This window comes from Populus trichocarpa, chromosome 1 (assembly GCF_000002775.5).
Source record: "Populus trichocarpa isolate Nisqually-1 chromosome 1, P.trichocarpa_v4.1, whole genome shotgun sequence".
Taxonomy (NCBI): domain Eukaryota; kingdom Viridiplantae; phylum Streptophyta; class Magnoliopsida; order Malpighiales; family Salicaceae; genus Populus; species Populus trichocarpa.
This window is the reverse complement of record NC_037285.2, coordinates 45,033,484-45,054,924: the sequence shown is the minus strand read 5'-3', so window position 1 is coordinate 45,054,924 and position 21,441 is coordinate 45,033,484. Positions and strand designations below refer to the sequence as shown.

The 21,441-nt window shown below is 33.0% G+C and overlaps 2 protein-coding genes and 4 non-coding genes across 6 annotated transcripts; all 6 read left to right on the top strand.

The window, feature by feature from the left end:
- The first annotated feature begins 7,723 nt into the window (after window positions 1-7,723).
- LOC112326349 (small nucleolar RNA R21) lies at window positions 7,724-7,807 on the top strand. Its single transcript, XR_002979985.1, has one exon. It is a non-coding gene; the product is annotated as a small nucleolar RNA R21 (small nucleolar RNA).
- A 367-nt stretch (window positions 7,808-8,174) lies between these two features.
- On the top strand, window positions 8,175-8,250 carry LOC112326352 (small nucleolar RNA R21). Its single transcript, XR_002979988.1, has one exon. It is a non-coding gene; the product is annotated as a small nucleolar RNA R21 (small nucleolar RNA).
- Window positions 8,251-8,696: 446 nt separating this feature from the next.
- Window positions 8,697-8,774, top strand: LOC112326350 (small nucleolar RNA R21). The gene has a single exon (XR_002979986.1). It is a non-coding gene; the product is annotated as a small nucleolar RNA R21 (small nucleolar RNA).
- A 193-nt stretch (window positions 8,775-8,967) lies between these two features.
- Window positions 8,968-9,065, top strand: LOC112326344 (small nucleolar RNA Z161/Z228). The gene has a single exon (XR_002979980.1). It is a non-coding gene; the product is annotated as a small nucleolar RNA Z161/Z228 (small nucleolar RNA).
- A 2,860-nt stretch (window positions 9,066-11,925) lies between these two features.
- LOC18095955 (ribosomal protein S14, mitochondrial) lies at window positions 11,926-14,398 on the top strand. The gene is made up of 3 exons (XM_024601118.2): window positions 11,926-12,077; window positions 12,184-12,263; window positions 13,875-14,398. The coding sequence occupies exon 3, from the start codon at window positions 13,896-13,898 to the stop codon at window positions 14,205-14,207; it is 312 nt and encodes a 103-aa protein (XP_024456886.1). The 5' UTR covers window positions 11,926-12,077; window positions 12,184-12,263; window positions 13,875-13,895; the 3' UTR covers window positions 14,208-14,398.
- Window positions 14,399-17,169: 2,771 nt separating this feature from the next.
- Window positions 17,170-18,514, top strand: LOC18095954 (uncharacterized). Its single transcript, XM_052448632.1, has 2 exons — window positions 17,170-17,913; window positions 17,977-18,514. The coding sequence occupies exons 1-2, from the start codon at window positions 17,529-17,531 to the stop codon at window positions 18,156-18,158; spliced, it is 567 nt and encodes a 188-aa protein (XP_052304592.1). The 5' UTR covers window positions 17,170-17,528; the 3' UTR covers window positions 18,159-18,514.
- The last annotated feature ends 2,927 nt before the right edge of the window (window positions 18,515-21,441 follow it).

The following is a 21,441-nucleotide window of genomic DNA, read 5'->3' as shown; positions in this document are numbered from 1 at the left end:
TATTGGTTTTGTGATTGGATATGCAACCATAGAATTTGTAGAAACTAGTTATATTACTAATTACATTCTACATAGACCAAGGGATCTCACTTGTCTAACAAATGCATTCCTTGCTATTGGTTTTGTGAGTGGATCTGCAACCCTAAAATTTGTAGAAATGTGTTTTAGGATCATGTCATGTTCAGTAATTGCTTTTCTAATGTAGTGATATTTCATCTTGATGTGTTTGGTCTTTCCATGGTTTTTGGATTTTTTGCCACAACTACTGCAACAGTGTTATCATAGTAAATTATCACTGAGTCTGATGTTGATTTGATAATTTTCAAATAATACATGAAACTTTTTAACCAAAAACATCTTATGTTGTTGTGAAGCAAGCTATATACTCAGCCTCTATAGTAGATAAAGCTATGCAGGATTGTTTCTTGCTCCTCCATTTTTTTGCACTATCATTAAGCAAGAAAACATACCCCAAAGTTAATTTGAATTAGTCGACATCTCCTCCCCTGTCAGCATCAAAGTAACTAATCAATCATAAATCTTTCTTTCCTTGGTAACATAACATGTAATTTAAAGTTCCTTTCAAATATTGTAAAATCCTTTTGATTGTCATCTAGTGTTTTTGAATAGGGTTTGATTATCGACTAACCAATCCAATAACATAACATATATCGAGACGTGTGCATATCATTGCATGCATTAAACTACCGACAACACTGGCATAAGGTACTTTGGATATTTTCTTCTTTTCTTCTAGAGTCTTAGGACACATATCACAACTTGGGCTCAGCTTTTATCAGCATGGGTCTATTGATTTGCTATATTGTATATGGTAGCACTCTACCTCTATTAGATAAGGCTATGCAGGAGTTTCTTGCTCCTCCATTTATTGCACTATCATTAAGCAAGAAAACATACCCCAAAGTTAATTTGAATTAGTCGACATCTCCTCCCCTGTCACATCAAGTAACTAATCAATCATAAATCTTTCTTTTCTTGGTAACATAACATGTAATTTAAAGTTCCTTTCAAATATTGTAAAATCCTTTTGATTGTCATCTAGTGTTTTTGAATAGGGTTTGATTGATATCGACTAACCAATCCAATAACATAACATATATCGAGACGTGTGCATATCATTGCATGCATTAAACTACCGACAACACTGGCATAAGGTACTTTGGATATTTTCTTCTTTTCTTCTAGAGTCTTAGGACACATATCACAACTTGGGCTCAAGCTTTTATCAGCATGGGTGTCTATTGATTTGCTATATTGTATATGGTAGCACTCTAATATCTTTTTAATGTAAGTCTCTTGAATTAAACCCAAAAGCCTTTTAATACAATCTCTTATGATTTTCACACTAAGAACATAGTTGGCCTTACCCATGTCTTTCATTTCAAAGTTTGATGACAACCACCTTTTAGTAGTTTCAATCATCTCTTTGTTATTTTCAGCTATTAAGATGTCGTCAACATATAAGGACAATATTATAAAACTATTGTTAGAACGTTTTACATACACGCAATGGTCTTCTTCCATCATTGTGAAACCATCCTTAAGGATAGCTTGATGAAACTTGACGTTCCATTATCTATAAGCTTGTTTAAGACCATATATGAATCTTTTAAGCTTGCAAACTTTGCAATATTATCTTTTAGTCTCGAATCCTAAAGGTTGAACCATATAAATCTCTTCATTTAGTTCTCCATTGAGAAATGTAGTTCTAACATCTATTTGGTATAACTCTAGGTTCATATGTGCAACTATAGCTAAAATGAGGTGAACTAAAGTAATCCTTACAACTGGTGAGAATGTATCTTCATAATCAATTTCCTCTTTTTGAGTGTAGCCTTCTGCTACTAATTGAGCCTTATAACGTTCTATAGACCCATCTGAAATAAAAAAAAATTCAGAATTATTTTATATTGCGGTTACATAAATAGGATTTCCAATTACGTCATCTACTTAATCAAAGTCATCTCCTCTAAGTTCATTTTGCTTGAACCATAGAATGAATTTAGTAGCAGCATCTAAATGACTTGTGCTTCTTCTAGTGCGTCGTATACCCTTTTCAGTATTCTAACATTCCTTCTCAAGCAACATTTCATCAGCGAGATTGTTGATATCGAAGGATTCTAGCTTATATTACAACGATAGTCGCACTAACATTCATTCCTCAAGCATAAAATTAAGAATGATTAACATTTAATGTTCCATGTAGAACTTGTAAACACCACTCATAGTCAGTATACTCATCCAATGATAATAATCAATGTGCTTTTAAATTTTATGAACAAGATTAATGATATAACTCTATAAATGATCAATTTGTAGTTGTCTGTCCACTACAAAAAAAATATTTCAAAAGTATATAAAAATAATAATCAATATTTAATTAACGCATGTATCGTTTTTTTGTTTTAAAAAAATTAAATCACCACCATAATTAATCAATAATTAATTGCCACTCTACATTTTTATTTGTCTTTTTTTTTCAACTATCAAATGGTAGTTACACATGGCAATTACTCTCAGTTTTTTTTTTTCAACTACCAAATGGTAGTTGCACATGTGTCATATTCTAGATGTGTATTTGCTTTATTTGGCAATTGTGCCATTTAAAGCAAATTTTCAATAGACATAATTTTTTATTTTTTTAATTAACAAATGGCAATTATACAAATGTTATTTTTTGACAGAAGGGTCTTTTTAATTAATGATAGAAAAGACAAAATCCTAATCAAATTATAATTATTCACTCTTCAATGCTTCATCAAATTTGAATGATAATACATCAGATAAAGTTTTGTCAATCAAAGACTTAAAGGAAGCATTCTTTCAACACAGAATGTACAACTAACGTTTATGCAGTAACAAGTGTATTGCACATAAAAAAATATTAAAACCATGGCTCCAATACTAATGTAGATTTAAAAAGAAAACTTGTTACATGATAATTCGTTTTCTTGTCCCTGGATTAATTACTTCATGCCACTTCAATTACTAGAACCAAAGTGATATTTCAAAGTAAGAACGTCTTTATAAATCTTGTCAAGTTAATGCAGAGAGTCCAAGATAGGAGAAAAGAAAGAGAGACCTATATTCTTTCAACAATGAAAAACTTCTTTTTTTCATATTGGTTATGTCCCTATATGTATAAATTGAGGAAGTGGTTACTTCCTTTAGTAACGCATCTAATAACTTGGACTAGGCTCATCCCTCATGAGCAGACTAGACTTACCCAACAACCAATAATTATCACAGGGTTAATTTCTCATCGAAACTTTCTTCCCTTATACAACAATATAGTCCCATTAGACTCATTCTTCCATTTATCGATCTACTTGTGTTTACCTAGCAACTAGGTGTTTCTCCTTACCAAGAGGTTTCCCCATACTCTTCCTTGTTACGAGACAAGCAGAACACACAAGTAGAAAGGGTGTAACGTATATAAACACACAAGTTATTACGGGAACCAATCCCAACCTTTATTAATCTCAATAATAAAGGAAATACACAAATTTGTATGTGTGTGTTATGCACAAAATTTGCATGCTATACATTTCTGCCTACATAGCCAAGGCTCTCTAGCTTATTTATAAACAAGCATATGAAAGGTTACAAAGCATACAATTATCATCCCTCTATTTTAGGGAGTAGTGGGGCACTTTCTCCCCCATGTTCCCATGAACTTAATGGGTGGTTTTTACCAATGATTTCATGATCTGAGTGTCTTATGGAGCAATCCCAACTATGATCCCACACTTAGTAACCATGTCTTCATGATCTGGACATCCATTTCCCCCCATGAAGCCATGGTCATAACTATTATAACAACTCACAAATATTGTTGCGTAATTGTCAGTCCATGCTTTTGAATCTGTCGTGTTTAATGTCTGCCTTGGATTGTCCTTCGTCCAAGTAGTGTTTTCATCAAGTCTTGAACTATTCATCGTCTAAACTTATCGCTAACCTCTGTTGCTGATTCTGTTGACTCTGTTGATTCTATTAACGTTGTCGATCTCATTAGTGCTACCAATTTTGACACTGTTGCAGAATTTGACATTGTCCATTGTGTCATTCTAACAGTGTTTTACGTTAGCGTATTCATTCTGGATTTTGACTATATTACAAACGTCCCCCACTAAAAGAAACTAAAGCCCTTATTGAACAAACTTATACCCCTACATAACATCTACCTACTATCATAAATTTATACCCAACACACAAAGCCTATCTACCCACATTCAATAAAATTTTATCCACTAAATCTAGGATGCCTAGGACTTTGACATTCTCGTCGTCACTAGTTTTAGAACCAAGCTATTACTAACGTCTTCTCTAGGGTCTTGCTTGTTTCCCACAAAGTCAAAACACACTTTAAGTCTCAACCCAAAGCAATGAGACCAATCTTATCGATCTCATCTAGCCAAAGAGAAAGTCACACCTCTTCACGATCACTTAATTTCGATGTCTACCAGAATTCATATGCGACTTCCTTAAGCCGCACATAAGCTGTCCTTATTTATTAGCAATCCCACATGCCAATTCATAAACCTGCAAGCCTATTTTCATGATGCTTCCATCCTTTTTTCTCATAAATAATACCATACAAAACCACTTTAAAGAATCACGTAAATCCCTATAAGATCCACTCAACTCTCTAATTGTTTCATATAAAACTTGTAAGCAAAATGAGACAACCCTTTTTAATGATCAACGTAATTCTATGTTGAAGTTCCTTCGCAAGTCCCAACCCTGCCCAAGCATGCACATACGTAGCATTTCAGCATCAAGCCCTCCTGACCTGTTATCCATATGCCTATTGTTGTGCCCAAGACACTTCATGACACCATTTATAGTTGATGTAACAGCCTTACTGCTCCCATATTTGCTGCATGTTTGTCCACCAAAAACTCACAACATGATAACCCAACAAAAGCCAATAATAATATTTTTATCACTTTGAATCTCTCAACATCAAGATACATAGAATAGCCACCCATATTACCTCTCCATTAAGACAGCATACCAAATCATCCTTGTCGATGATTTTGGCTCCTCAACCGAACCTACTAACCTAGTCATTGAAACTGTCACTCAAACTATTCATCATCAAAGTGCAGACTCCTAACGTCCTCAATGTTATTGTATTACCTCCCTTCCAAGGCAACATACCAAACCAAATTCATCTAGTATGGTGCCTCAACCAAATCTCTGCATGACTTGGCTATCAAATTCTTCTCCTCAATCAGTCCTCGTCGTTAAGGTTCCTTGAATTCCTAATCACTACAGTATAGCCTGTCTGTTGGCCACAATTCCAGCATAGCTATTTTGCTTGTCACCCTAATCTTTTATTGACAAAATACAAAAAAAGACCCCAAGCCTGCCCCACCCAAGGTAGTCTTGCCCGGCCATACCCACCTTATCCAAGCTGGTCCCAACATGACTAAATTTTATCTTAGCCATTAAACACATGTATGGGATTTATGTGTGCAGTGTCCTTATCACCATCTTTCATAACGATAGTATTGAGTTTTTCCCTCTTCGGACAGTCTCTAGTAGAGTGATTTCCATCACATAAAAAGCAGTAGAAATTTGGTTTTGAACCCTTACTGATTACCTTCCCACTGATTTTTCATTATCAGCAGCATGTTTAGGTTCTCCCCCACCAAATTTCTTCTTCTTTTTTCATCTCATCCTTCCCCTTAAGGTTTAACAAAAACTAAGAAGCTTCAGTAGTCCCTTCGCTGGTTTTTACTTTAAAGTCTGCCAATCCATCGACAACAACAATGGTTAAAGACAAATATGAAATCTTCTACCTCCTTAACTCTAACTATGCCCACGACTGAAGTCCAAACAGAAAGTTGAACAATTTATCCTCCTTGGACATGTTGTCAATATCTAAGATCAAAGAATTGAATCTCTTCACATAATCCCTCACCGATCCATCATGCCTTAACTTTTTCAAGTCTCCCCTTGCAATCCAGGACGTGTTATTGGGTAGAAATTATTCCTTTAACTCCTGTTTTAGACCCTCTCATGTCTTCTTTGGTCCTTGTTCGCCACCATAACTTTGTATCACCCGTTAGGTACATCATCACGATGTCCACTTAACCATCAACATAGATTTTGGCCACACTAAAATAATGTTCCATATCCCACAAAAAGTTCTCCAAATCCTTTGAACTCTTTGTTCCAGCAAATGGTTTTGATTTTAAAGCCTTTGGCTTGGAGGATCCAACACCCTTAGTATTGTTTGCAACTGCCTCCTTAAGACAGATAACTTTTCATCGACAGCCTACCACTTATAACCTGTTTCTGCTGCAAGTTCGACATACTGTCCATCAGCCTTTTTAGTGATATCCATTGCCAACTCTATCCTGTCATGAAATGAATAATCTTCATCTTCAGGAATTTGACCCATCAAGCCCTCAAGATGCGTCAATCTTTCCTGAATTGCCTTCATAACATTAGGCATATGAAGTTTAGCCACCAATTTCGCAACTATCCCAACGATGGCTCTCCCAAATCAGTTAGTCGATTTGTCCACAAAATAATCTCGTCATCCTGCTAAGAATGTAACCGCATTCTAATACCAATTATGACGGGGTTAATTTCTCGTCGAAATTTTCAGCTCCTATATAGCAGTCTAGTCCTACTAGACTCAGCATTTCCTTTAGCGATTAACTCATATTTGCCTAGCAGGTAAGTGTTTCTCCTCACCAAGAGGTTTCCTCACACTCTCCCTTGTTATGAGATAAGCGAAACACATAATAGAAAGGACGTAATGTATATTAAACACCCAAGTTATTATAGGAATCAATTCGAACCTTTATTAATCTCAACAACAAATGAAATACACAAATCCATATATGTGTGCTATGCATAAAACTTGCATGCTATACATTTCTGCCTACATAGCCAAGGCTCTCTAGCCTATTTATAAATAAGCATATGAAAGGTTACAAAGCATATAACTACCATTCCTACATTTTAGAAAGTAGTGAGACACTTTCTCCCCATGTTCTCTTGAATTTAGTGGGAGGTTTTGACCTATGATCCTATGATATTAGTATCTTGAAAAGCAATCTCAGTCGTGCTTTCATGTTTAGTAATCATGTCTTTATGATCTGAACATTCATTTTTTCTATGAAGCCATAATCATAACTATCGTAACAACCCATTAACACTGTTGTGTAATTGTTAGTCTATGTTGTCAAATCTGTTATGTTTGGTATGTACCTTGAACTATCTTTTATTTAAGTAGTGTTTTTGTTAATTCTTGGACTATCTAAATTTATTTTTAGCCCCTGCTATCAATTCTGCCGACACTGTCTATTACTATCAACATTGTCGATCTCATCAATGTTGCTGATTTTAACAGTGCTGTTGAATTTGAAATTGCGCCATTTCAGCAGTGTTTTTCGTTAGTGTGTCTATATATATATATATATATATATATATATATATATATATATAAATAAAGACCCAGCACCAGATTTATTGGTTTGCTTTGTCAATTTAAATATTTTCAATTTATTTTTTTATTTAAATTATAATATTGGAAAAAAAAATTATAAAGCAAAAGTTTAGGAGGTACAACAGTAAGTAATAGATTGAAAGCGCTGCCATTTTTGTTCTTGTTTCTACAAATACAAAAGCTAATCAATCTTCTTCACTAACACTCTACTCGTGAGATTTTCCATTTGGTTTGTATCCCTATGAAGAGTGAACTGATTTTTCAATTAAAAGTAGTGGGCTGATCTCCATTGATGATCACTAACAATTCTGAGGGATGTGCCACTTCTTCTGTTCGGTTTCTGTCATTTCTTTGTTCAATATGTTTGCAAAGTAGTTTTCTTGTTAAAAAAAAATTGGGTTTTGCTTTAAGTCGGATTTTTTTACTGGGTCATTCAAAATGGCTTAAGAAGTTCATGATTTGGACCCATTGGAAACGCCCGTTTTTTGAGATTCTATCGTTTGCTTTGATGGGTCTTACAACGTGAATTGGATTAGTGAATCATTTTGTTGATTCCCAATACGGAGAAATTAAGGAATATTTGCTTGTCCAAGATAAACCGTGGAAAATGAGTGGTTTTCTTGAATGAAAGTGTGTGTGTGTTTATACATGCATTTGCTATTGGTTTCCTGGTGATATTGTTTTGTGTCTCTATGAAGAATAGAACTGAAAGTAAAAGTAATGAACTGATTCTGCTTGATGAACAATGTATCTGAGGGATACATTTTATCTTTCTTGTTTATTTGTACATTTTATATACAATATCTTAAGTTTGTACACGATCACACACTCTTGCTAGCTATAACATACCGTTTGGCTTGCAATTTACTGTTTCGTATCCATGTGAAATATTGTGCTATTATATGATATTCATTCCTGAATCATGTACTGTTAAATGAGTTTGTTGAATGGAGAAGTTTGGGTTGGGACGGAGGACTTTTGTTTGCCTAGGATGTAGCAGATTCTGAAATGCCTTTGTGGAATTATGCTATTATGACCAAAGAAAATTTTAGTGGATATGTTCTCATGTCAAAAAGATTCAGGAAAAAGATTTCAGAAAGTTGATTTATGTTTTCAAAGCTAGAACAAATGGTTGCTTATGCGTGCTTTCATTTTCTTCACTTGAGCCCATCAGAATTTATTGTTCAATGCTAGATTGAACATTGCACATCTCTGTGATGAGTGATTTGAAATTGAAAAGTAGTGGACTGATATCTATTGATGAAGAAAATAATTATGAGAGATGTGCATTTCTTTTAAGATAACATGATCAAATTATTTACTGGTACTGTAATTTAGTGTCAAAAAAATTCGAGCTTTGTGTTTATTCTTACGCATTGCTATTAGTAAATTGGAGTTCCCGTGAGGTGTCTGATCCCTCACACACTCCACTTCCTCTGTTGGTTATGTATGTTTGGAGAGTCCTACATGACGTCTTGAAACCAAATGATGAATTTGGATGTAAATTTCTCACGATGGTCATCTAAGACTCTTCAAGTTTCAGTGTTGATTCAATTATCCAATGCTCCTGATGGTTTCATCTCTCTATTATAAGAACTTATTCAAGGAAGAAATGATACTGATAATGATAAGTAAAACAACTGCATTCTAAACGGTTTTAAATTTGTTTCTTCTTCTCTGTTCACATTTAATTGGTGCTTATTACGTAGCAACATTTGCCAAAGTTTCTGCAAGCATGTTTATTTTTAAATGCCTTTTTGGTTCTCACTGCTGTTAAATAATCAATATTTTGCATTACTGTGTTGAGTTTACATGTTGATCTTTGTTTATTTCTTTCAAGGATCGTCGCATCTGTGTGTCGTTCTTCACTGACAATTTATTTATATGTCCGGGAAGCATCACTACTGTACACCATTCCTGTATGCACTAATTTCAGTCGGTGCTGCCAGTTTGGAAATGGGAGGTTTTTAAAGGTGGAGGAGCTGTTAATGGACAAAAAAGAAAAAAAAAGTTGCTACAGAGGAGGTTGAAATTGTTCATATGGACATCTCCAGTTCTCCTTTACAGTCATGCATTGCCCAGTTTTATGGGTGTACATTTCTGCATTTGCTGAACAAGTTTGAAGCAGGCCAGTATCTTAAAACCGTGTCCAGCTTCATATTTTAATTTCTTATCCAGAATATCGCTCATGCAATTGATGATTACTTGTTCAAATTGCTGCCATGCTTCCGCTCCTCTATCAGGTTTCTAAGTAATTCCTGCTACAGTGTTTCATAGTTAAGAAGCTAGTCTGGAATTTCTAGTTGGAACCCGTCACCTCAATGGAGTGTAAGGGCACCCGTGATAATTTGAAGGAAAGTTACCAGAGTCCCAAGACGTGGAATGCTATTCATTGTAATAATTGTAATAGTATAGTTACTTGGCCATTAAAACTTTGAACTTGGCATCGATGGTGAAGTGTTTTTTTTCACTATTATATAATTGTTTTTTTGAATTGTATGAAGTAGGATGGTAATTTTGTTTTTAAATGTACAATAAAATTATTTATTTAATTCTGAAATAAAATAATCTGATACCAATTTCTTTAAGATATTTTTATAATTTTAAGTTTTTTTAATAGTGTAATTACTATAAATTGATATCCTTAAAGTCTCATACGATGGCTTTTTCATTATTTAATATTGTTTTTATTATAAATTTTAATTACATTCAGGAGTATTGTTATAAATTATATTTATTTAAAAAAATTTAAAAAAAAAAAACCTTATTGGTGCATGGAGTCTATCCAGCCATCAAGCGTAGCATTTTAAGGCAGTGTTTCTAAGTTTAATTCATGTTTTTTAATTGTTATTTTTTTTTATAAATTTTTTAAAATTAGCTCAAAATAAATTTTTTAATTGGATTTGGATTTGGAGTTTTACGGGTTAAGAGTTTTTAAAATTTGACCTGGTATATGATGTTTTTCTAGGTTTGTTTTGTTTTTACATGTATTTTTCAATTTCACCTCTATGATTATTTTTATTTTAAAAATTTGATAATCATGTTTTTTTATTTTTTATTTATTTTATTTGGGATTATTTTTTAATTTTTTAATTAAAATGCTTTCTTTTTAGTTTTTTTTTCTATTAAATTTTATCATCTTTTTAGTTTTTCATGAATATTTTTTTACTAATCTTATTCTTCAAAATTAAATTGGTTAACAATTAGACTTTTTGATTGAATTAGGTTAGAGATTTCACGTGTTGTAACTTTTATAAATTAGACCATGTTTAAGAGATTTGTAAGATTTGCTCGGCAAAAGACTAAATAAGACATCATTTAATTAATTTAATTATCATTATTTAATAGTTTCAAAGAACTATAAAAATTAAATTATAGATAACTTTTAGGTCCATATTATTTTAAAAAGGAAAAATTTCCCAATTGCTATATGTATAATATATTTTAATATTTAATGAATATTTTATTTAATTTTTTTTCCACAATCATGATGACTTATCATGTTTTTTTTTTCAATTTCATCATTTCACATAGGTTTTTGTTGATTTTTTTTAATTTCATCGTTCAATATTTATTTTATTTTGAATTGGTCTTTATAGTTTCTTTATTATATAACTAAATAAAAAAAACTCATTTGATCTGACCTGAATTACAAGTTTGATAAATTAACCCAAATTAATTTGAATTAATCTAGTATATCATTATCTTAATATTTTTTTAAAAAAACTTATCTAAATTTTTTTTTACATTAAAATAACTTGGCATGGCTTGTAGTATTGGGCGACAATAACCTAGTTTTAGGCTAAAAAATAAAGAAATATCTCTTCGGGTACATAGCAAAATAGAAATAACTTACCTACCTCTCATTCCTTAACACCAAAAAATAATAATCATATATTATCGAATAAAAACAAATGTAATTTCACAAGTGGTTTATAATTGAAATCATAGCCCATATATCCTTTTTATTTATTTATTTTTAAGACAAAATCATAGCGTTTTTGGCAAGCAAAGAAATAAAAAAAATGTTTTAACCATTTGGGCTGGCACAATATTACTGGAGTAAACGATCAATACAATTTGGGCCCAATGCGTAAGCCACGTACACAGTTGAGGATATTTCACATTATATTATTTTTTAAAATATTTTTTATTTAAACATATATTAATATAATATATTTTTTTTATTTTTTAAAATTATTTTTGACATAAAATAATTTAAAAAAATTAAAAAATTATTAATTTTTTTAATAAAAAATTAAAAAATATATAATTTATATTGTGTTTTCCAAACAGTATCGTAGTATGACAATTCAATAAATATATATATTTTTTATTTGTTTGTTTGGGTATAGGTAGAGAGTATGGATAGTGCTTTGTCCGGTCCAAAACTCTGCCCGTACCCGATCTGGAATATAGACATGACCTTAAACTTAAAGAAAATTACATTTATACCCACCTAAGAAAAACTAGGGCTTCTCACTTAACTCTCCAGCCGAATCCTCCCTTCTCTTTTTTTTTCCCTCTTGCTCTCCAGTCCTCTCCAATCTCCAGCAGACCTGTCGGCGGCAGTAAGTCTGCACCTAAGGTTGGTTTATTGTGTCTCTGTGTTCGATTCTGCCTAATTATATGTATATGCTAAAATCTTTGGACGAACTGATCACCAGACATTCTGATTTTCTTATTACTGTAAGGGTGGGAAGTTGGACATTCGAAACACCGGCCACCTCTTGTTGACCTTTCCTCTGGAGAGTTTGATATTAGCACCTTTCAGGTAATTTCTTTCATTTTCCCTTAAACTATGGCTGTGCCATGTGGCAGAAGCTGAAGATTTTGATGGTTGCAGACTCATTCTGCATTTTATTAGATTATCGTTTGGGAATTCTCATATGTGAACATCTCATTAGTTTAGCTAACGTACTATTCTAGTTGACCAGAAGAGTATTGATAAAGCATTGAAGGGCTAGAAAATGCAAAACTTGTATCTAGAATCTGTTCTGATGTCTTTTGCAGAAACCATAAGAAATGAAAAGGAGAAAATAAGCATTGTGAGTGAGAAATGGACTGTTTTACACCACCTACTCTCCTCCAGGAGGGGAAAATGCAAAACTTGTATAATGCAAATTCTGGCAGTAATTAATTAATAAGTGAGAAAGCGTAGAACAATGGAAGGATTATGGCTGGTTGTTTTGGTGATTTTTGTAATGGCTTTGTCTGTGCAAAGCCTTTTGAAAACAGAGATGGCAGAGTCTCGTTATCATCCCAAGCCTCAAATTTACCTTCACCTCTAGACGAAGAAGCAAAAACTTTCTGATAAAGGCCTTGACGATCATGATCTCATAACCCTTGTTGGTGTAAATGCTTTTTTTCCCATTCTAAGTTAATTCGCAGTACTAAGAGCTTGAGACCAAGTCATTCTCTTTGATCTGGTTAAAAACTTACCATATATTCATACCTTAATGTTTGTAGACATTTTCTTGAGAATAATGACATTAGTGTCGTCTAATGACATTAGTGTTGTCTATTGAGAGGATTTGAATTTTGGTGTGACACTACCCTCTCGACAGACCTCCCACTTTTTCCATCTTTTTACAACACTAAAACCCTAACCCCTCCGCTCCCATCCCCTATTGACTTGTGAGTAATCTAGATCTGGGTTTTCAATTTTATGTAATTTTTCATTTGGGCATGCAATTTTTTCTTAATGGATTTTTTCTATTCCTTTTTTTGTATGGACTAGATTTATGTTATCACTTAACTCGGGTCTTGCTCTTTTCTAAATTTGGTTCACTGTCTCTTTGTAATTTATCTGGTGTTCATTTTTATTAAATTTTAGTAATAGATTTAGCAACAGCTAGGGAAATGGTTGGATCCCAAAACCCATAAATGCATCTGGGTTTTAATCAATCCTTGCATTCTAGCACATACTATTTTTGTTGTGGAAATTATCCTTTTGCTAAGAAAAAGTTGGGTTTTTGATGCTTAGTTGGGTTCTAATTAATCCTTTGTGTACCAATGCGTGATAAACAGTTTATTTTTCTGAAATTTGTAAATTGTTAAAGGTTTCTATAGTGGAACTCTGTTTTAGAAATTCAATTTGCAGTTGACAATAATTGGGTTTCTTTCTTGAGTAATAGACTATGCTGGGTTTGATTCTTAAAGTTTTCTTCTACCCTTGTGCATCGATGTAGGGTTAAGGTCATGCTTTAGCTGGTTTTAATAATGGAGATTTTCGACTGCATTTTGATAATTTTCTATTTGTTGTTTATTTTGTTCTTTAAATTTCTACGTGGTATGATTTGAAATAATTACTGAATGATTAAAGTTTTTCTATTTGAAAAGTTTCTTATTGAATTATGTTTGTTGTGTTTTGTTGGTTTTTTAGGGGAGAAGCCTGTTGGTTACGATGGAAGTACGCAAAGAGAATCGGAATATAAGAGATAACCACCGTCGCTTGCTCGCAGAGAAATTTGAATTGAAGCGAAACCTTTACAAGGCACTTGTTAGAGATCCCACACTTCCTCAGGAGATGCGTGAACTACATGCATATAAGCTGGCCAAGTTGCCAAGGAACAGTTCCTTTACACGAGTGAGAAACCGATGTGTTTTCACTGGTCGTCCTCGTGGTGTTTATCAGCTGTTTAGGATGTCTCGTCTTGTTTTCCGTTCATTGGCAAGCCAAGGTCTGTTGGAGGGCATAAGGAAGGCGTCCTGGTAACCCAGATTAACAGGACATGGATTGGATTGACTCACAGTTAGTGTTGCTCGAGCAAAGGATGTAATGGGTTATATCCTCAACTTGGAGTATTGTCTTGTTAAATATATTATGCAGTTTACAGTTTTGACTTGAGAAAATGTTTTGTTGGTGGTGCTTTTGATTTTATAATAAAGATGGGTCCTGTTCTTATATTTTCTATCTGTAGCATTTGGAATTGATTTGTGCATAACCTTCAAATTTTTGTGTTTGACAAAATTCTAGACTATTCTTTCATTGCATCATTCCGTATTTGCCCTGTCAAGGCACACATTTGTGATCCATGCCTCTAGGAACTGAATCATTATGCATGGAATGGTGTACAAGTTAAACCAAATATTATCCCATAGAAAACAATACAGGAGCCTGATCCCTTACATTCTTGGCCAAAAACTGCAGAGGGTTTAACAGAAGAAGCGTCATCTTAAAGATGTTGGCAACTATATCTGCTCTTCTATGCACTTCAAAGTTTTGGAAGAAAAAATAAAATTCAACATTTGCAGGGATCAATACTCAAGTCCAACTGACGCCAGCGAAACTCATAAATTGCATGTGATAATCTTAAACAGAATAAGTCTAATGAATTTATGATGGTGACTAGAACATTTTTTACTGGAAAATTGAAAAAAGAAACTATCGATTGCATATGCTTGGTGTGTTTGGTATGCTTAATAGTATTGATTGAACTGGATTGGACAAGGCTAGATTAGATAAATAGATAATTTGTTTTATTTTGTGTTCGATAGATATTGGTTATCTAGTGTTTGGTGTCTTTAGACTAAATTAAATTAGATAAATTGTCTTGTTTTGTGTTTAATAGACATTGGATGGGGTTTGACTGACATGGGATTTGAACTGGTTTGGGTTTTAAAAAAATTAAAACAAAAATTGATCCGAGTTGACCCAATCAAAAATCCAGGTTGACCCGATCGATCCGAGATAAAAAAAAACGATTAAAGAATCCATTGACTTGTTTTTCATTATTTTTGTTAAAACGAGGTTATTTTGATTTTTTTTCTTTTTTTAATTTAGGTCAACTTAAGCTGATCATTTTACCCTATGACTTGGATCTTGCTTCGGGTTGACTTTCGAGTTAGATTTTAAAACTATGATAATAACCAATTGTATCTATACACTGATCTAGATCAACCCAAGTTGACCATTTCAACATGTGACCCATGACTTGTTCCGGATTGACCTCCAAGTTTTTTAAAACTATAATAATATATATTTTTTATTTTTATGTTAACTTAGATCAACTCGGGTTGACCTAGATCAACCTGGGTTGACCTTCTCGACCTGTGACCCAATCCTTATCCCGGGTTGACCTTCGAGTCGAGTTTTAAAACTATAATATTAACAATTTTTATTTTTATATTGTCATAGGACAACCTAGGTTAACTATCTTGACCTATGACTTTGGCCTTGTCCCTGATCGACCTTCTAGTTAGGTTTTAAAATCATGACAATAACTATTTTTAACCTTGCATTAACCCAAGTTATTGATCAACCCGACCCATGACCTGGGCTTTGCCCTGGATTGACCCTCAAATGGAGTTTTAAAACTATGATAATAATATTTTTTATCCTTATATTGATCCCATTCAATAATCAACCCAACCCGTGAGCTGGCTTGACCCTTAGTTGGGTTTCAAAATTATAATAATAACTATTTTTATCCTTATATTGACATGGTCAATGGTCAATCCAACCCGTAACCAGATTCTAGTCTCAGGTCGGCACCCGAGTCAGGTTTTAAAATTATGATAACTATTTTTATTTTTATGTTGACCCAGGTCAATGGTCAAACCGACCCATGACTCGTGCCTTGCCCTAGTCGACCCCCAAGTCAAGTTTTAAAACTATAATAATAATCACTTTCATTCTCATGTTGACCTGAATCAATAGTCAACCCAACTCGTAACTCAATCCTTGCCTAGGGCTGACCTCCGAGTCAAGCTTTAAAACTATGATAATAATCATTTTTATCCTTGTATTAACCTAAGTCAATGGTTAAACCAACCCATGACCCAAACCTTGTCATGGGTCGATCCCTTACTAGGATTTTAAAACTATGATAATAATCATTTTTATCCTTGTATTAACCTAAGTCAATGGTTAAACCAACCCATGACCCAAACCTTGTCATGGATCGATCCCTTACTAGGATTTTAAAACTATGATAATAATCACTTTTATTCTTATGCTCACTTAGGTCAATGGTCAACCCGACCCATGACCCAGGTTTTGCCCAAAAATAATCTCAAGTCGGATTTTAAAACTATAATAATAAGCATTTTTATCTTTATATTGATCTAGGTCAATGATCAAACTGATCTGTGACCTAATCCTTGCTCCAGATCAACTCTTTAATCAAAGTCTTAAAATTATAATAATAATAATTTTTTTTAAATTAATTTGAGTTGACTCATGGAATTGAATAAGTTTGTCCGGTTTTTTTTTAGCAATACAAAAATTTCTCCATCAAAACAATATAAAAACTGATTTATGTACTGTTATAGATGCGTCAAATAACTTTACAAAAAAAAAATTATCCTATTGAGTCCTTTTTTATCCAGCATAACGAGCACTAGCTTAATACGTGACTCGCAGCAAAGCGTCGGCAATTTTGCTAGTGGTAACCAAAAGTCCAGTTAGTAAATGACTTGTTTTTTGATGCGTAAGATATGACTTTCAGCAGTAGCAGTAGAAATAAATGTAGAAATAAATAAGGAAAAAGAAGATTTTTCAACCGGCATCGGGCTGGGAATGATTGGAGCCTCCTAGTGGTGCCAAGGGCAAGGGGGTATGCTAAGAGTCATTTGCTTTTTTCCTTCAGTCTATGTTTTACTTTTAAGGCCATAAACTCTTCTTAGTTTGATCACCATTTTTCATATGGACCGCCCAGCACGCAGAATCCATGGTACTTGCTACTATTTTCAGTGCTTCATCTGCATAAAAAAAAATGGAATCCGATTCCTTGCCTCTCAGTTCCTGGATGTATTTCACTACCATCTTTTTCCTTCAACTTTTCCGTCTTTTTCATAATTCTCTTTCCCTTCTTGAATCATTATGGCAGAGGGAGAAGAAGTGTGGTATTCTATTTAGGAAGCAAGGATGAGAATATGGTTTCAAAAGATGGGATTCACACTGTGAGAATTGCTAGGTTTCTCAAGCCACTTGTTCAGAGTGTCAACCAAGGTTCCTCACATTCCATTGTTGTCTGGAATTTTCTCCGAGAACAGGCAGAAATGGCCATCAGATGTTCTGTTGAAAGGCTGGAGCATGCCCCCCCAGAAACAATGGGAAGAATGCTTGGATTGTCTAGCCAAAAATCACGGTTCCATTTGGAACCAAAGTGGTATATGTGATGCAATGATCAGTTCTAGATATGAGCTTCGTTGTCACGAGGATGTAATATTTGGGCTCTTGGAATACTGGTGTCCTGAAACCAATACTCTTGTTTTCCCATGGGGAGAGGCAACCATTACTCTTGAAGATATCGGGAGTCTTGTTGGGCTTCCTGTTCTTCGTGAGCCGGTGACAGAGCCTCTTGCGGGGGATTCGGTGAAAATTGAAGAGATGAGGAAACACCGAAAGCAAATGTGTCGGAGCAAGTTGAAGAAAGCCCACCATGGGTCTTGGCTCAAGCATTTTATGAACAATGTGAGTACGAGCATTTAGGGTTTTTGCACTACGGTTGTCAAGTTTTGTCTTGCCTTCTCTTCCTGAACATACCATGATTTTGCAGTTGCCATCCATTTGTCTGAAGGGACCAAGATTGCACTAGCTCCTGCTGTGCTCGCAAGTCTTTATAAGAACTTAAGATTGTTGAAAGAACAGGCTGCTGCTGCTTCGATCGGGTTCTATTACCGTTTCAGGTCCCCTGCAAATAGTTCAGCAATGGGCTTTTGAGAGGTTCCCACTTCTGGGACCTCAGTGTCCTAATCTACTTAAACATGGTGAGCCGAGGGCTGCTAGATGGCACAAACTGAATTGTAAAATCAGGCTGCCACTAACCAGATCAGTCCTGAAAGTGCCTGACAATTTTAAATGGCTTCCATATGCCGATAATTTGGACAATCGGCACCATTCATCGTGTTACAAAGAAGATGATCTATGATTCACAAGAACCAATACTAAGGGTAAGAGCTACAGTACTGCCCACTTGGAGAACCCTTTTGGATGGTTTGACTCATAATTTAAAGAATGCTAACTTTGTTAATGACATGCATTGATAGGACGGACAATTCATTTAGATCCTGTTGGCTGGAAATATAATCAAACAAACACTGGAAATTTTTTTTTTTTTTAAGTAGTTTTTATTTGGAAAGTGGGTTTTTGAAAAGTGAATTATTTTTTTATATTTGGTAATGTTATAAAAAATAAATTGAAAAATATTTTTCAGTGTTTGATTATATAATAGAAAATGAGTTGGAAAATATTTTTTTAATGTTTTATTTTTTTTCAAGTTTATTAAAATAATAAGGAATAAATTTTAGAAATTAAAAAGTTGAATGAGAATGAAATTAAAAAAAAATCTAATTTCATAAATTATCTCAAATAAAGTAAATGACATTCAAAATAACGGAGATCAAATTTAACAGATAAAAAAAATTAAAAGATGATGAAATTAAAATAATAATAATAACAATTTCATAAATTATTTCAAATAAAAAAAAGTGACAATAAAAAGAATGAGAACCAAATTTGATAGATAAAATATTTCAATTAAAAAAATAATAAGAAAAAACAAATAACAGTCACAAAAATAAGGACCAAAGTTAATATAAAAATCAAATTAAATCAAATTCTAAGGGATAAAATTGAAAAAAAATCAAAATAAAATATTTAGAAATAAAAAGTTTAAGGACCAAATTTGATATAATCAGCAAATAATATGATATTTCTAAATTTTTCATAATTTCTGAAAAGTGTTTTACATCCAAAATAAAAGGAAAATATTTTTTTGAAAACCAAACCAAATTTTTCTTTGACTGGAAAATATTTTTTTGTTGATTAATTTTTCTAATGGCAAACAAACACAAAAAAATTTTAAAAATAATCTCTAAAAAACTATTTTATATGAAACAAACAGTTTTAGTGTTAGAAAATGAAAATAAATATTGCTGTAAGAAAACACATTGGTGGTCTTACTTTTTGGGTCAATGCAGAAAGAAGTAAGCACGAGTGCACGACTTGGAATACAGTCCTGCCAGTGTCATGGCTACAATGGAAAGAAAATACACATGGCTGCTCTTCCTTTTTATTAAATAAAAAAAAAAACTAAATGCACTGGTGAAAACACTGTAGAACAAGACTTGGAGAAGCATGTTTGAAAGTGTGGTTACAATTATTTTAAAGTGTTTTTTATTTGAAAATACATTAAAATGATATTTTTTAAAAATTATTTTTGATATCAGCGTATTAAAATGATCTAAAAATATTAATTTAAAATAAAAATATAAAATAAATTAAATTTTTTAAAAAATATTTTTAAAATATAAAAATAAACAGAATATATGTGAATTCAAACAGTGATCGAGCTTGCTTGATTCTGCATCTTCTCTGGTCATTGTTTCTCCCTTCTCTCTTTCTTCTCGGTTGCTTGCATGCTCTGGCTTCTCTTCTTTTCCCGTTGTGCCTTTTTCCCCCTTTCTTTGTGATGTGTTTGGTATATTTTGATGGCCTTTTTAGCTGTCTGGTTGCTTTGGTTGTGCATTAAAAGCACTGTCCAGAACATGTGTTCATGATTGCCTTTTCAGGCTATGAGAGGCTAACTCTTAATTTTGGAATTCTCGCAATGTTTTTCTAGGAATGGCAGTTAGATTAAACAGTTTGCTAACAGTTCTTCTGTATTATGCATTACATTCATCTTCTGTTAGTTCATGTGAGTTTGTATGGATTATTATGATAGATAGAATAATTAAATAATTTATAATAATTTAGTTTTTAATAAATTATTCAAAATTATGTAATAAATATTTAAACAATTCTAAATCTATATAATGGGATTCTAAAGGTTAAATTAATCTAAATTAACACAAAAAAAATACAAACATAAAAGAGAAGGAGACTGAAATTCTCATTAATCTGTTTATTCTAAAGTTCTCAAATTAACATAAATACAAAGAGATTATATATAGTTTAAACTGAAAATATTATTTTACTCTTAATAAATAAAATAGAAGTTAATATATTATTTAACATCTCCCCTCAAACTTACGATGCGACAACTATAAGCATAGAGAGTTTGCCAACTAGAAAAGAAAAATGAGAGATGGAATGCAACTTAGTAAAGAAATCTACAATCTGCAAGGAAGAAGGAACAAAAGGTAAAGTAATGGTGTCATGCTTGAGATGATGACGAGTAAGATGACAATCGATCTCAATGTGCTTAGTTCACTCATGAAAAAACGAGTTGTAAGCAATCTAAATAGAACTCTGGTTGTCACAATATATAGGAGTAGGATGAGAAAGAGTAACTCTCATATCAGCAAGTAACCAACGTAAACCAAACAATCTCCTTGATAGTAAATGTCATAACACGATATTCTGCTTCATTTGAGGATTGAAAAACAATAGATTGTTTCTTGCTCTTTCAAGATATTAGAATCACTTATAAAGATACAGAAACTTGTAACAGACTTGCGATCTGTGAGATCACTACCATGATCAACATCAGAGTATGCACACAGCTCCGAGGAAGAGGTGGATGAAAGTAAAAGACTTTGAAACACTGTACCCCGAAGATATCACAAAATATGAAGAACAACTGCCCAATAAACAGTAGTAAGAGAAGAAACAAACTGACTAACAACATGAACAACATATGCAATATCTGGACGAGTAATGGTGAGATATATCAAGCTCCCAATAATAGTATAGTATAAAGTAGGATCTGTCAAAGGTATACCATCAGAAGAAGAATATCTTGCGTTAACCTCAACAGAAGTATCTATAGTCTTATTATCAGTAAGTCTAGCCCGCTCAAGAATATCTGCAATATATTTTGATTGAGAAATAAGATAACCTCTAGGTGAAGAAGCTGCCTCAATACCTAGAAAATATCAAAGATAACTCAAATCCTTCATTTCAAATTATCTAGCCAACTTTGTCTTCAAAATTAAAATATTATCAATGTCATCACCAATAATAATCACGTCATCAATATATAAAGATAAAATGATACGACCTG

Bases quoted from the DNA above. Each gene is read 5' to 3' on its own strand.
- LOC18095955 (XM_024601118.2), top strand. From the start codon at position 13,896: ATGGAAGTACGCAAAGAGAATCGGAATATAAGAGATAACCACCGTCGC.
- LOC18095954 (XM_052448632.1), top strand. From the start codon at position 17,529: ATGCCCCCCCAGAAACAATGGGAAGAATGCTTGGATTGTCTAGCCAAA. The intron at 17,914-17,976 runs GTACGAGCATTT...TCTCTTCCTGAA, and splicing joins GCATTTTATGAACAATGTGA to CATACCATGATTTTGCAGTT.